The 16,081-nt window shown below is 39.6% G+C and overlaps 1 protein-coding gene across 6 annotated transcripts in view; it reads left to right on the forward strand.

The window, feature by feature from the left end:
* PATJ (PATJ crumbs cell polarity complex component) overlaps window positions 1-16,081 on the forward strand; it is a 136,608-nt gene that overhangs the window by 26,236 nt on the left and 94,291 nt on the right. For all 6 annotated transcript variants that reach the window (XM_072343695.1, XM_072343698.1, XM_072343696.1 and 3 more), the window contains exons 14-17: window positions 1,858-1,914; window positions 3,196-3,330; window positions 6,186-6,350; window positions 8,103-8,234. In XM_072343695.1, coding sequence (XP_072199796.1) covers window positions 1,858-1,914; window positions 3,196-3,330; window positions 6,186-6,350; window positions 8,103-8,234 — 489 coding nt within the window. The remainder of the gene's footprint in view (window positions 1-1,857; window positions 1,915-3,195; window positions 3,331-6,185; window positions 6,351-8,102; window positions 8,235-16,081) is intronic.

Consider the following 16,081-nt stretch of genomic DNA (forward strand, 5'->3'; position numbering starts at 1 on the left):
TGTCTTGAGAAACTCGCTTCGCTTCTTTCCATTAGCACTCCTTTAAGATCTGAAGTTCGTATAAGATTATGTACGTGGTGTCATAAATCTGTTTGGCTGCCCACTTCAGTTGCTTGGTATTCCCATCCTTACATTTCCAGAGTCTGATATTTCTTCCTTAGCACTATCGTGCTTCCCGCAGAGGATGAAAACCTGCTTAGTTTGTGAAACTGTGCGTTTCTAATTCTTGAGCTGCCGCCAGTAAAATGGCAGGAGTGAAAAATCACAGGATCACTTAGGTTGGAAGAGACCCCTAAGACTGAGCCCAGACATCAACCTAATGCTCCACATCCACCACCACGCTGCGTCCCTGAGTGCAGCATCTGCGTCTCTTAAATATCCCAAGGACAACAACTCTGCCACTGCCCCGGGCTGCGTGTTCCGGTTTATGTGAAGAAATTCTTCATCATATCCAACCTAAACCTTCCCTGGCACAGCTGGAGGCCATTTAGTGTTGGTGGTGGTTAAGGCACTAATAGTTGGTCCTTTTAAAAATGGAAGCTGTTACAATGCCCTGTTTTGAAAGTCAGTTTCTGGTTCTTCCAGTTTTTGTCATCTGGTCTGCTTGGCTGTGTTAATTAACAATGCTTAGCTTGATTTCAGCCTGGCGGCTCACTCCCTGCTTCTCACTGTCCTTGCCCCTACACTCAGCACCCCTGCAACTCGCCCTGAAGGTGACTGAGTTGGAGGACTTCTCTGGAGCTTTTCTCTTCAGAGGAAATTGTTTGATGAGAGGATTTAGCTTCACTTGTGGCTTCTGTGCTCCCAGTCCTTTGTGGTAGCAACTGAAGGAGCAAAACTGAGATCCTGATGAAAGGAAGAAGGCCCTAGGAGCCTGTATAGGGATTTATGGCTGTGTGGTGTTTGTTGCCAAGTACCTAGCTGAGAATGGGCAGGCTGAGGAGTTATCAGTCCTAGATTCATTTAGTTACAACTGAGTGGACATGAAACGGATTGTGCCTGTTGGGAAAAATACCTGAGGTGCTGGAAGACAGGATTCTGGAAGCCTTGTTTAAAGTTAAGCTGAAAGGAAAAGCCAAGTCTGTAGGTTACTTTGTAGGTTGCTTTGTAGATACTTTGTTACACTAGAAATTTCCACGGGAGCCTGAAAGGAAACAGTCACCTGAATTTTGCAAGGCTGTGTATGTTTCCAATCTAACAAATGGAGCAGGCTTCCCAAAAACCTCCATGTCCATAACCAAGACTTCAACCAACCTTGGACCTACAGATTTCATCTGATTACAATTAAAATTTGGATAAATAACCTTCTATGGCTTCAAATGAACTCTGTTAAGAAAGAGCTTCACAAGAAAATTGGTGAAAAACATTTTAGTTATTGCATTCAAATTAAAAATAACAAACAAACAACCCTAAAGATGGACTGAAGGGATTTCTTCTACTTTTTGCATATGATTCATTTTGTATTCAAATTTGTAATTAAGCTCATGTATTTCAAGCCGTGTTAGAAACATGCTGCAAAAGATAGTGATTTAGTCTAGATGTTGGGTGGCTCTACTCTAGCCTGAAGTAATAATTTAGGCCATTGTACTTTCCAGTTCTGATTGGCAAGTTGGTGTGGGTATTTGCGTCAGACGTAATGGCATTTTGTGCTTATAGAGGATTACTGGACTTGACTAAAATTGTCGCTCAGGCTTCAGGAATAGGATAATATTTGAATCTGTTAATAGAGCATAATCACAACATTGCAAAATGTAAATGCTGGGCATCAGAGATTTTTCCAACACACATTTAAAATTATTCTGCATCAATATAATATCGTTCTGGTATTGAAAGTAGTCACGCTGTATAATTTTTTAGGTTGTGAATGTGGATATGCCCATTACAGATGACTCAGAACTCCAGAAGTACTCAAAGGTAAGACTTGCATGATTTTTTTCCTTCATGGCACCTGTTGACGTTTGTGACTCAAAATTCCACTTTCGTTTATTTCATAAATTTTGGGTGATTTCAGTTTCCAGGCTCTTTTCAAACAGAGGCTGCCTATGGCCTGCCTGCTTTCTGGACTGGTCCAAAGCAATTTTAGTACAATGGGCATATGTTCCTTTAAAAAAAAAAAAAAAGAACAAAATAACCAAGCTGAAATTTTGGGGAAGCCTCAAATTATTGGGTACTTGATTCAGATGTAGAATAGTTGCTGAAATTTGCTATGGAATGAAGTAGGGGCCTGAAACTGTTAAACAGCGTCATAATCCTGTGCAGGGGTGCAGTGTAATGATCCAGCCTTGGCATGGAGCGCCCTTCTAGTTAGAATGTTAGAATTTCTTTCCTCTGAAACTTTTGATAGACTTGAAAGGGATGTATGCTAATACAGGCAAAACTAATGTTTGGAAGTGATGCATTTGTGTGCTTGGGAGGATGTCTCAGTGAAGAAAGACCATGAAGTTGGAATAAGGCATGGATGCAAAGAAATGATGAAGATCAACAGATTACTCCTTTTTGATTTAAACATCCAGAATAAACTGGGAAAGTGGGAGGAGAGTCAGTGTTTCACCTTAAGTAAAAAAAAAAAAAGCCGGAAAGTTGCCAAACTGAAGGAGCAGATGCTGCTGATCATCTTCGCCTCCTCTCTGTGGGTTGCTGTGATTCCTGCTGTCTTGTCTGGATTGCACAAACACGATAACAATCAGAGGCTTTCTGGAGGGGAAAAAAATATAGAATAAAAGGGATCCCGTGAGAAGCGGCTAACACAAAATCAATGCGTTTACCTTGCAGAAATAAGGTTAGATATTTGCAGAGGACACCGTGGATGGTTTTTCCTACTCTGAAAGTAGTGTGGATCCTGAAGGGTCAAGACAGCTGATCCTGTGATGGGTTGTTGTTGGCTTAGCATTAAATGGTCGTGATGGAATTTCTGTCAGCTTTTTTAAAACTCACTGTTTGGGTGGGATAGACTTATTGAGTGGTACTTTTCTCCCTTGCATTTTTTTCAAGTGGTAACGTTATGTAAGAGTACATTACAAATGATTCATGGGTTGTTTTTACTTGTGCAAATGGTTTGTATAACACTGGACACTTGTGCTGTAACATAGACCACGTGAGTTAAGACAACTTCACCATGGTTAATTTGAGCTGTGAAGTCTTTAATATGTTCGCATTATGGTAGGTGCAGATACATGTTGTCTTATCTTTTGGCAGCTATTACCCATCCATACTTTGAGATTAGGAGTTGAGCTTGACACGTTTGATGGCCATCATTACATATCATCAATTGCTTCAGATGGTCCTGCTGCAACGCTTGGTCTGCTGCAATTGGAGGATGAACTTCTAGAGGTAAAACAAACAAACAGAAAAGGAGCGCATTCTTTAAACCTTTCTCAGAAATTCCTGTTAAGCATTTAAACTTGCTTGTTGAGTCTTGAGAGGCGTCAGTGTCTTAGAGGTAGTACATCCGTTTGTTTAAATATGCACAGAGAGGTACTGGGGTAGATTTGGAGTTATCAGAATCAGACCAGAGCAGCTCAGGAAAAGTATGCATTTAATCATATTAAAATAATATCTGCTTTGTGTTTGTACCTATCAACATCTCAGCCTGCAAACAGTCATTAATTTCCCATTGAACACTGTTTATGAAATATTTTGAATATTTTTAGTGGATGCAAAGAGCATTTAACTGGCATCAATGGGAACAGAGTTAAGCCTTCTGAAAGATTAATTTGTTAGCTGCACTGCTGTATTGCCTTTACTTGTTGTTCACCCTTTGATGTTGATCAAAAATTCATACTGATATCACTAGGACCTAAACCATCTCTTTCAGTTATCGCTTAATGGAGGATATCTTGGTTCCTGAAGGAAGAGATTAATGGAATGCTGAAAGTGTCATTTAAATTTCTTGGCCACTAAACAGAAAGTTGTATGGTAAAAGCAACTGCAGAGTGCTGCAGAGTAATTTAGGAAACTTTAATTGTATATTTATTTTTTTATCAATTTTACTTATTGCTGTGTATTTGCAGTTAAGTACACTGATATGTCCAGACCTAGTGAGCATATATTTTCTTTTTCTGTAGCTGGCAAAAAAATAACCGAATCAAAATGTGCTCCAGGGCTAAAGTTATATATGCCAGGTTTAACCCGGAGTATGTTTTTGCAGCCAAGTTATAAATCCCTATAAGTAGGGGTTTGCAATGGAAAATGTGACAGCCCCATTTCCCAAACAAGCAGCTCTACCTGGGCCTGATACAAGTGGGATTAAAATGCAATCAGTACAGGAATTTTCTTTAATATATAGTGAGGTTGACTGCTGATTATTTTTAATGATGTGTTTGAATTATGATAGAAAACATGGTATTTTCTTTTTTTTCTTTTTTTTTTCTCTAATTTTAGCTGATTTCATTGTGCTCTTTTTTAGAAGTAAATTGCTTCCTCGTGTCCTTCTAGTTTTGTGAGAGAAATTGCTCTGACTCCTATTTGATAGCACAACTAACTGGAGGGTTGTGGTAACTGACGGGGTGCTTGGCACCTTGCGTGTCTAGAGGCCGATTTCTGGCAGCTGCAAAAGCAGAAATGGGAGTCCCCAAGTCTGCTTGGGAGTGAGCAGTAGCTCTTCTCCATCAATCATGGTATGCTGAGAAATGCTGGTAACTTTCCACCACACTGCCAGTCTCAATGCATTAAAAAATCCTTACGCATAGATACTTCTGCTTAAATAATTAACTAATGGAATAGCCTGATAGCTCAGCAGTTGATGCAGTTCTTACAGAAAAAAGCATGGCAGTTCATCTTACAGTGTTGCAGGCAAGTTTTAGCATCCTGAATTTTCTTTTTAGGTGTTCTTTAGAAGGAGAGGAGCTCTGATTCTCAGCAGTTTAAACTACTGGAAAGTGTGCAAAGAAAAGATAGAAGAAATAAAATCTGATTGTTAATGCTGTGCTACATGAGTTTGCTGTGTGATCTTACAACAGCTGTCCATCTAAAGAGCAGGGAGATTGTGAAGTACATGGGTAGGCTTGGCCTCAAGCACATGGGTACAGATCTACATGCATTATTTTCTAGGATCAGGGGGCTCACCTACTTCAGTGATGCAATATGGAAGTTTTCAAAAAGAACCAAAACACCCAAAACTTCATTTATTCCCGTTTTTGTTTGTTCTGTGCCGTGGAGTAGATCTGGAAGAAGAATAGTTGAAATCCAGCCATGCTGGGCATTTGATTACGAGGGAAGATTTGACCTCAAAGAGAGCTCTGAGATAAAGGCAGTTAAACCTCTTCTCTTTTGGGGCTGCAGTAGTTGTCAATGCAAGTCTTCACATTGACTACAACATCCACTGACAGTTTGTGTAGCTCATATTTAATGTGGGGCATGTTAGGTGTAGCCTCACAGTACTGTGTATTATACAAGTATATAAAAGAGGATCCATCCCTGGTTTTTTATTTTCCTGAGGAAATGTAACTGTAGTGTCCCATTTTTAAAGCAATGTTATTACTTTTTTAGGAGTCTGTGGATTAAAATATTATTTAACAGTGGCCTTATAGTCTTCTATTGTCACTGAGGAGCGCAAAAGCATGTGGGATTGTAACCTTAAGCCTTTGTCAGGGTTTTCTGATTAACTGCCTACTGTAATTGGGGTGTTTTCTACTATATAAATATTCTTGCATTTTTTTTGTGTATGGCCTATATCAGTTTCAACCAATTTGTTACAATTTAAACAGCTGAAAGATGTTGTAATTTTGACTTCAGGTTTTTGATTGGAGCTCAAAATCTGTGTTTGCTTAAATATTTTTGAAAGCTGAAATTTTTAAAAAAATTGAAATAGATAAGGCTAATAATAAAAAATAATAAAAAAAAATAAAAATAAAAATAGGCAATTCCTAACAAAGTGAGAATGAAGTACTTTCTAGAAAGGTTTGTACTGGGAAAAGTAGTGACCAGAAAATGGATTGTAAGAAGCTGAAGAGAGCAGAGAGATCACGTAGCAGAAGTCACAAGATCAAGTTGAACATTCATAGTAATGCATGTGTATAAACTTAAGGAGTAGTTGTTAACAAAACAATGCAAGCTTTGCTGGGATCTGTAGGTAAAAGTAAATCTTCACATGCAACTGAGTAAAGGCAAGTACACAAAAATTAATGGAAGTAACGCGGTTGATATCCTTTTAAATAACTCTGTGTGGATATGTGTTTTCTCTGTAGGTAAATGGAGTTCAGCTGTATGGAAAATCACGCCGAGAGGCAATCACTTTTCTAAAAGAAGTGCCACCTCCATTTACAATGGTTTGCTGTCGGCGACTTTTTGATGATGGCAGTGAGTCTCTTGTGGATGAACCCACTGTGAAAGTTCCATCTCCAGAACAAAAGGTAGACCTCTCCTGTTGTTTGGTTGGGTAGAATGAAGATCACCCTTTTTATTCAGAGAAAAAAAAAAAGAGTGCATATGTTTCTGAGAAAGTAATTTAGCTTTCTAGAAGGCATGTTTGTTTTCTTTTGTTGTTGTTTGGTCCAGACTTTTCAGTCTTAACATTCCTAAAATGTATTTGTAGGTATTTAAACTCAGTTTATTTTTTAGTTGTCCTCTGAATTTGCCTTTGTGACTTGTTTTGGGCTTGTAAGGGACTGCTGGTTTTTCAGTGAGAGAGAGTTCATGTTTGCGGCAGTATTACTTTTATTGCAGTTTATGCAGGTTGAAAGGGAGAAACTTCATTGTACTATAAATACAAGGTAGGTAAATCACTGAGCTAGCATGCTGACTATGTACATCCTATTCATCATTCTTACACCTAATAGGTGAGTGAGAGCTTTGAATTATACTAAATCACATCCTTGCCACCATTAGCTGATTACTTCCATGTTCTGAGAAGGTTTTTTTAATAGATCTGGAAAAATATTAAACTTAATGTTTCTTTCCACTGCAGAAGCTTTAAAGTCTTGAACTGAAGCTTGACACATGTAATGGTTGTTCCTATTTATAACAAGTATTTACACCTTGATTTCTCATCTTTTGTGATCTAATTTCCTGTAAGGTAGGATTTCTGGGAGGAGAGTTAAAAATGAAATATGGGCATTTTATGGAAGAGTAGGGGAGCACAGTATCCAGCCTTTTGCGTAAAAGGACCTTTCCATTGCACACAGAATTGTTCTGGTGTGTTTTTGATGTTGCATCCTACTGAATTCTTTCTACTGCTGTTTGCACATCTCTGTCATAAGATGATATTGCATGAAAAGAGGTCTCTAATGAAAAGGAGTTGTCTCAGAATATTTCTACTTTCTTTTGAGAAAATAAGACAAGAGTGTGTGGAAGAAGAAATCCTTCCTTTTGCCTCGTGGATGTGCTCTGTGCAGTAAGCATATTTGTACAGAGAAATAAAGTCAGAATGGTGTGAAGTTGCAATTGTTTTGATAGTTGGTAAAGATTTAACTGGTAAAATCGGAGCTAGATTAAAACTTATATAAGTTAGGGAAAAAAAAAACCAACAAGGATGCCTTTTTGGAATATGTACTTAGATAACGATACATGTATTTGGAAGTTGTCCTTACACAATGAAATTGAGTAACTGTGCTTCCTTCATAGGTTTTGTGCTGAGGTATAGAAGCCAGAAACTGTTCTTTCAAAGTAGATATGACTTGCATAGTTATAATTTAAGAACTGTTTTTTGTCTGCATATTCAATGACACAAGTGTCAGCTCATATCTGTCACTAGGTCTTTCCAGTATGTGTCTATGGTTGGTTAAATCTTTTATGCTAAGATATTTATTTTTTCTTTATGCATCTAATTGGACAGCTGAAGTTCATCAACATGTGAAAGGTCAGTAATATTGCTACAACTGATTTGACTAATACAGGGATGTTTATATGCCAGGCTGGGCCCCACTGCTCCGAACACAGTATAGTTGCAGGATAGTATCCAAGGCGAGAAGCTGGAGAAGGTACCAATGTCTGAAGCGGGACTTCACATAGTGTTCAATCAAGTTCTACTTTAATAAAAATCCATATTCTAGGGCATGTATGAGCCATTAATGATAATCCATTAATGATAATCAAATGTTGAGTTAGTGGTGCTTGTAAATAACTGCAAAGCATAGAATTTGAACTAGAGTTATCATTTTTTTTAGGTGAAACCTGAGGAAAACATTAATCCTGAAGAAGAAGAAGAAGGGGAATTAGCGTTATGGTCTCCTGATGTGAAAATTATTGAACTGGAGAAAGACAAAAATGGTTTAGGATTCAGCATTTTGGACTACCAGGTACACTTTTCTGTGCAACTAAATATTAAAAATTCTTCAGTTTTCTTTCTTTCTTTCTTTTTTTTTTTTTCTTAATATGTTGCCTTCAAATGTTTCGTGACGTAGATTACTGGGTAGTCAACTTGGCACTTGGGCCAAGAAACTGTGTAGGGAAAAGTAATTTAAAGCTAAAAATAAAGTATAGCGTAGAGCTTGTCCTAAACCAGCCTGACTATTGGACGTGATAAAGTGCGAAGTCTTTAATCAAACTCTACCTCATAACTCCAAGTTTAACAGCAAAATGCTGGGGGAAGATTGTTTTTGTTTTATTTTAACTTAGAATGACTTCTCAACTATGAGAGTGCAAAAAAACTTTCTTAGGTATTGCAACGTCGTTTTCTATGTACCACATTTAATGAGCCTTTTTCTTTTTCCTCCTTATTGCCTTAAAGCGTTTTGTTCATAAAATGTAGTACGAGCCTGCAGTTTGTGGTCACACGAAAGTTCTATAAAGATTCACCATTTCATGCTTTGAATCAGGCCTCAAAAGCAAAACTATCAGATTTTAGAGGAAAGTTGACAAAGGTGGAGCTTTGCCACAACTGTCCTTCACAGTCAAAAGGGAATGTCAGGGCTGACAGGTGAACTGGTGTACCAAACTCATGTTTATGTAAATTCAAATATGCTTTAAGTGATTAGTGTAAGATTAGAGCCTGAAGAACCTAATTAATGTTTCTATTTTGTTTTGTTTTTCAATTATGTGTCCCTGCTCAAACTTTTAAACTGGTATGCTGGATATACATTGACTTTCTGGAGCCATTTGTAGCTTAAAACTGATTTCTCCAAGAGACATTTTGGAGTAGGTTATATATGTAACAATGGAACTCTTTAGAAATTAACAGAGAAGTCTTCAACTGTGGGAAAATTCTACTAAAGTTCATTATCTTTCTTTCCAACATACTGCTTTATAGAAACTAAAAATCTAAAATCAGAATGAAATGTTCTTAATCTTACTAGTCAAAGTAACATATTTTTAACATCTAGCCGTCATACTTAGAAGGGAATAAAATAGTTGGATCACTCCTCGTAATAATACACACATCACATCTGAATGCTGCCTGAATGTTGTAGTCTAATAAAATGTATTCAACTGTTGCAAATAAATGTCAAGTGCTATAAAATTCAATTATATTTTTGATACAATACAACATGCATTGGGAATGAATTTAAAAAAAAATAAATCTGAAATGTTATGCAAAACCATTAATTCTATATTTTACCAGTGTGATTTAAGATTACTGAAAATAGATCCTGTTAGTCATTTCCACTGACACATGTTGTGTTACAGTGCCAGCTTTACTGTAGAGTTGCTTGGAGTCTTTACAGAGCAGTAATACACAGATTTGCTTTTAAGTTCTCGTATAATCAGAATTAATGAAGGCTTTAATAACAGGCTTTTTATTTACTTATTCACAGATGCAAATACATGAGCAATGTTGTGATACTTTCAGCTAAATTTAAATGCATTCTAATCAATTCTAAATGAGTGGTAAACCACTTAATCTCAGATCTTTATAATTTCAAGATATTTATGTATAAAGTATGCTCTTTTGTTTGGGATTTGCCTCTTAGATCTTTTACTCTTTTCATCATCTGCAGATTAATTTTTATATGGAGATGTCTGTGACTGTGTGCACTTATGTAAATACATCCATCGTATTCTTGAGCGCAGGGCAGAGAAAACAAATAATTGTCCATGCTAGATTGGAGAGGGCAAAAATTTATGTGGTTACTGGGAGACTGTTCAGAAATGCCAAAGAAAGGTTGCTGAGTAGCACGAAATTACAGTGGAGCTTTTAACTGTAGTTTAAAGGATCTGAAGATCCAACTCTGTTTTCAGTATTTCTTTTTACAATTACCCTTTTTAAACAGCGTCATTTTTGAGACTCATACTTTGCTTTGCAAGAAGGGATTCATGCCTTGTGACAAATTTGACTTGGATAGACTTGATCGATGGGCCAAGGTAAACTGTGTGAGTTTCAGTAGGGCCAAGTGTCCTGCATTTTGGTCACAACAACCCCAGGCAACCCTACAAGCTTGGGGAGGAGTGGCTGGAAAACTGCCTGATGGAAAGGGACCTTGGTGTGCTGATGGCTGAATATGAGCCAGCAGTGTGCCCAGGTGGCCAAGAAGGTCAATGGCATCCTGGCTTGTATCAGGAATGGTGTGATGAGCAGGACTAGGGAAGTCATCCTGCCCCTGTACTCGGCATTGGTGAAGCCTCACTTTGAGTACTGGGTTGAGTTTTGGGCACCTCAGTACAAAAAGGACATGGAGGTGGTGGAGCCAGTCCAGAGAGGGGCAACAAAGCTTGTGAAGGGCTTGGAGAATCAGCCCTATGAGGAAAGGCTGAGGAAACTGAGGCTGTTTAGTCTGGGGAAGAGGAGTCTGAGGGGAGACATTATTGCTCTCTTCCAATACCTGAAGGATGCTTACAGCGAGTGGGGCTGGTCTCTTCTCACTGGTGACGGGTGGCAGGAAGAGGGAAAACGGCCTCAAGTTGAGCCAAGGTAAGTTTAGATTGGATGTTAGGAAACACTTATTTACAGAAAGGGTTGTTAAGCGCTGGAATAGTCTCCCCAGGGAGGTTGTTGAGTCACCATCCCTGGATGTGTTTAAAAGCCATTTTGATGTGGTGCTTGGGGACGTGATTTAGTGGAGGGTTGTTAGTTAGGATAGTATGGTTAGGTCATGGTTGGACCCAATGATCGTAAGGTCTTTTCCAACCTGAGTGATTCTGTGGTTCTGTGAAATACACTGCTTGCATTTATGTCCACTATTCATCTAAAAACAAACAACAGATTACTCAAAACAAGCAAAGCCAAGATGGACATTCACGTGGCTTTGTGTACCTCAGTGAGTCATGTCAGGAATGCACCAAACTTGGAAAGCTGCTGTTAGCATTAGTGGAGGCAGGGTGCAATGACAAGGCTTCCTGGGAGAATCATAGGATCATAGAATGGCCTGGGTTGCAAAGGCCCACAATACTCATCCAGTTCCAACCCCCTGCTGTGTGCAGGGTCACCATCCACCAGCCCAGGCTGCCCAGAGCCACATCCCGCCTGGCCTTGAATGCCTGCAGGGATGGGGCATCCACAGCCTCCTTGGGCAACCTGTTCCAGTGCATCACCACCCTCTGGGTGAGAGGTGAATCTGAACAGAAGGCCCTCTCAGCGCTGAGAATTACACTCAGATTGACTCTCTGTTATGGAAGTTTTAGGAAGTGTACTTTTCATGTACCCAGCTTGGAGGTGATGTAACTGTGTCCTGAATTTTTTTTTTAAGATCAAAATATTTTTGTAGCTGTTGGTTGAAATGGAACTTCAGAAATAGCAGTAGGGCTGCAGAAAGATTGGTAGGAATATTTAAAGCAGCACAACAAGATAAACCATGATGTACTGTTATTCTTTCTTTCTTTCCACCTATGTCAAGATACAATAACATCTTAGAAATCCTATTGAAGTACCAGTGTATACTGACCCGCTTCAGTTGCTTCTCATGGGAAAATGGTGACTGTTATCTGCAGGGTTTAAGAACCCCTGAAATCCTGCTCATACAGGATGTATGTGTTTGCACTGGGGTCTGTTATGACAGTGAGCAGTGCCAGATGTGCTGCAGAAGTGAAAGAATGCTAATTAGGGACCAGGCTGCTCATGGTGCCGTGGAAGCATCTTCCTACTGCTTTCCACGGGTGTTTAGTACTCAGTAAGAAGCACAAGGCTTTTTACCTTTCCATCTTGATTCTGATTATAAAGTGAGACGTGGTGCTGAATGTTCTCACGGTGCATCATTTCTACTTTTAGTCATTTTGCTTCCTCAAAACTTGGATATCGTGCTTCAGTTGTCTAAAGTGCTGCATTTCCCATGTCATGCTCTGGGAAGACAGTATTAATAAAAACTCTTAGTGAAGTACAATAGGCATCCGAGTACTTAGAAAACTGAATGCTGAGATGGAGAAATTATTACTCTGGTGTATGAATTTTTAATGGGCTGTCTTTCTAATAATGTCTCATCTATCAAATAAATGATAAGCATATCCCAAGTGACTTATGGGATATTCCCAGAAATGTACAAGCATAATTCCAATGCCTATATATTTTAATGAACTAATTACAAATTAATTATACCAATTATGCATAATCAATAGTATCACTACCTTGTCCTGTGTTTTCTTTCCTCTGTCTTGAGGGATTTAAGTGCTCAAGACAGAACCTGCTCATTAATTAATTAAGGTCCTCTTTGAAAGGCTGCTCAGTTGCTCCTAAAACTTTGGGTTACTGTTAAATAAATGAATTAGATTTTGTCTTCTTATTGTGAAGGCTGTATTTGTATAGGTTACTATTCAGCTTCACATGATGACTGGATAAAAAGATCTTCTTTTCTCTTCTGCTGAACGTCCTTATTTCTCATTATATAGCAGGAGATCTTAAAATCTTTGAGACTGGTTTCTTGCTGGCAAGGTTAACACTGGATGAGAAAGGAGGTGGATGAGGAGGGCTGATCTTGTGGTGTATTTCTTGAAATGATCAGTTTCACTGTTTTGTTTTGTTTTCCCCCTGGAGTGTTATGGCTTATTTAGAATAGCAAACATCAAAGAATTATTAGAATGAAATCTTTGTATTTTTCTATTTTGGCTGCTGTGTTGGGATCCTGTCAAAGCTAGGTGTTGACTTTTCTTACTAACATATAGGTGACAGGCCTGCAGAGGGAGCTGCACATTCCTGCCGGTGGGCTCCAAGTGCTTCCCTGGCTGATACAGCATCATCAGCCCCCGGGGGCCTCAGCAGCAGCCTCATGACCTTCTCGTTGGTCATCCTACCTCAAACAAGGAGCCTGCCCCATTCCTGGCCATTAAAAAGGTGTGCTGTTCAGTCCTCTGGCCAATTCCTCCACAAAGTAATATACTCTACCTCCCTTAATTTCCCTGTAACTTCACTTGGAGAAATTGCTGTCTTTTTCACCTCTTAACTAACTTTTATGTAGTGTTGCTGGCACAGTTAGCGGCAAGTAGGTCTTGATGGTGAGTGGGGGACCCGGTGCACTGTTTGTAAAGTGCTTTGGGATCAACTGATGCGAAGGGCTGCACCGATAGATGTAAAAGCATCTGGCTTGTAAGTACCTTGCCTAGCCTGGAGCTAAACCTTCTAGCCAACAAGTCTAGATCTAAGCCATCGTTACTGAGACCCAACCCTTTTTCTTACAAAGAAGTGGAGAACGGAAGAGGGCATGATGTGTCAGCAGGTGAAATACAGGAGAAATTCCACATAAAACTGACTGCCATTGCAGGAGGTAGAGTGAGAGGAAGAAACATTCACACGCTTTTAAAGGTAGAAGTGATTGCAGTAGTATAAAGGGTGCTTTGAGTCGCCCTGAAACAGTGTTCAGCAAAGACCCAGCGCATGCAGGCAAATAGATTCTGTCAGTAATGTTTTACAGAAATATTGGAAAAACCACAGGTAGCTGAATTGCAGATTTCTTGAGTCAGTATTGACCAGAAGGGAACTTGAATGGTCTGATGAGCTTTTATCAAATTAAACAAAAAGCTGAATGGACTATGTGGAGCTTAATTTACTGTACTTTGAAGTCAGAGTATTTTAAAGCAGCTGTTTTTAAAGTGTGTGACACCAGAGAGGATCAGGGCTGGAGAAGAGAGGGCTGACATTTTGCTCATATGAGATGCTGCTTCGCTGCAAGCTGTTCTTAAAAGCCAAGGCCCAGCACCAGGCACTGCCACCCCACTGATGTGTGGGGTGCAGGATCCTTCAGGGTTAACTGTACCAATGTGGGTTCAAACGACTGCCCTTCCATGCAAGAAGTGACAGGCATATCCACACTGTATGAGCCTTGTGCTACCCGGACCTGGAACAGCATGAAGTGTGCCTGCCTTCACCCTCCTGGGTCAGTGCTTAGCGGGCTTTCACTTTGATCTAGCCATAGGGACTCCGCAATCTTCTTATTCCTGAGCTTATCTTCATTATCATTACCAGTATTTTCTTAGTGTTGAACTAAAGTCTTTCTTGCTGCACATTCAGCAGGTTATGTTTTGCCCTTTTCCCAGGGACCATGAGAAACAATCGTTTTCTTTTTTACAACAGAATCACTCGCAGTCATTCACAACAGGAAGTGAAGCAATTTAAGCGTCCCCAAATATCTTTTCTCATTTCTTTATGCCCCAAACAAACAGACTCCAGATGTAGAATTACAAAAAAAGCAGTCCGACTTATTCGTAGAAGGTGGTATCCAACCAGATTATTCTTCTTTTCTCTTTTGGACTGTCCGACAGTGAGATGGCTGGAATGCTTTGACGAGTCGCTGGCTAAACATTCACCCTCTTGTGATAATTGGAGCTTTGTCTGTCTTGTGATAAGTTTGTTATGAACAAAGGAGCATATTCATGTCCTTGTTAAGCACATTTTCACCTGATCATGTGATGGAAACCTGTGGCTTACTAGCAAAAGCTGCACAGCTGTATTAAAAAGCAGTTTTACAATGGCTATCAGCTTGGTACTGGGAAAACTGATAAAGGCTGCTTTTCTCCCATCTCTACAACCCATCCACATTCATTAACATCAAAGTTCCGTAAGCCTCGGTACCAACTGTGTTGGTACTCATCTCACGGAGGATTTGCTTCTCTCCCCCTATGGGAAAGTTCTGCATCCTTTAAATCATATTAAGCTGCTTCATTTGTGAAATAATTCTTAATAGTGTGTCATGAATTGAATTCAATGTAGCTTTTTGAAAAATTCTCTTGGAGTTCAGCTTAAATACTACTTTTCAGGACTGAAGAGCTGCTGAATGCATCTGAGCACATTCCTGGTGAAGTTTCTAGGGTGTTCGTGATCGGTGGTTTCCAAACATCAGTACGACAGTACTAAAGGCGTTGGGAGACCAAAAACCACTTCAGTAAGAAATCAAAGAGACTACGTATCCCAGCATGAGGTACAGACAGATGGACAGGAAAAAATCAAGCTGAAGAATGTGGGTGCAGGGAGACACATTGAGGCTCGGGTATACCCTGAACTCGGGCTTGAGGGAATCAGCAACCTGACTTGGAGGGAGAAGGCAGGAAGGAATCTCATGCACAGATTGTGCAGGACAGCTGCCCATAGGACACAGACCCTGCCTTTTGTGAGCTGCAGCAGCCAGGGCTGGGGATGGTACCTGAGTCTGTTGAAAAACGTTACTTAGAACTCCTGGTTTTCTTTGCTTTGTTGCACATCCTTGAAATAAAAGCTAAGCGGTATATTATGGACCATTATAAAAGTTTTCCCTGTTCTCCCACGTTCTACCAATCTGGTTGTTCTTTTTCATTTCCTGCTAGAAAGAATAGCTTTTAATCAAAACAAAAAAAACCCCAAACCAAGGAAATTCATTATTATTCCACAGCTGTCTTCTGCCAGCAAGAGAAGGCGAGAATTTAAAGGGCCAAAACTGTAGTTAAGACTCTTCTATGATAAACACTTTGCAAGTCTCAGCAATGGTAAGAAAATTCAGACAAGACCAGAGGAAGCTCTGTAATCGACTGCTGCTTATCTGAAAGCTGTGCTGGTCTTTCAGTGAGTGTGGGGAGGTGGAGGAGCACATAAAAGCTCAACCCAGGCAGTTCTGAACCTGTTGCTCTGAACTGATGAGATTTGAGGTGTGTGTTGATGGATAAGTGTGAAGATTTCTGAAAACTTGGGGAAGTAATGAGGAATTCTGTTTTCTTAATACCTCACCCTTCTGAAAGATGTCTCGTTCCCCCAAATCCAAATAGTGCTGTCAGACCCGGAGCTTTTCTGCCTGCTCTCCTTGCTTTTCATAGTGAC

Source organism: Excalfactoria chinensis, chromosome 8, assembly GCF_039878825.1.
Source record: "Excalfactoria chinensis isolate bCotChi1 chromosome 8, bCotChi1.hap2, whole genome shotgun sequence".
Lineage (NCBI taxonomy): Eukaryota > Metazoa > Chordata > Aves > Galliformes > Phasianidae > Excalfactoria > Excalfactoria chinensis.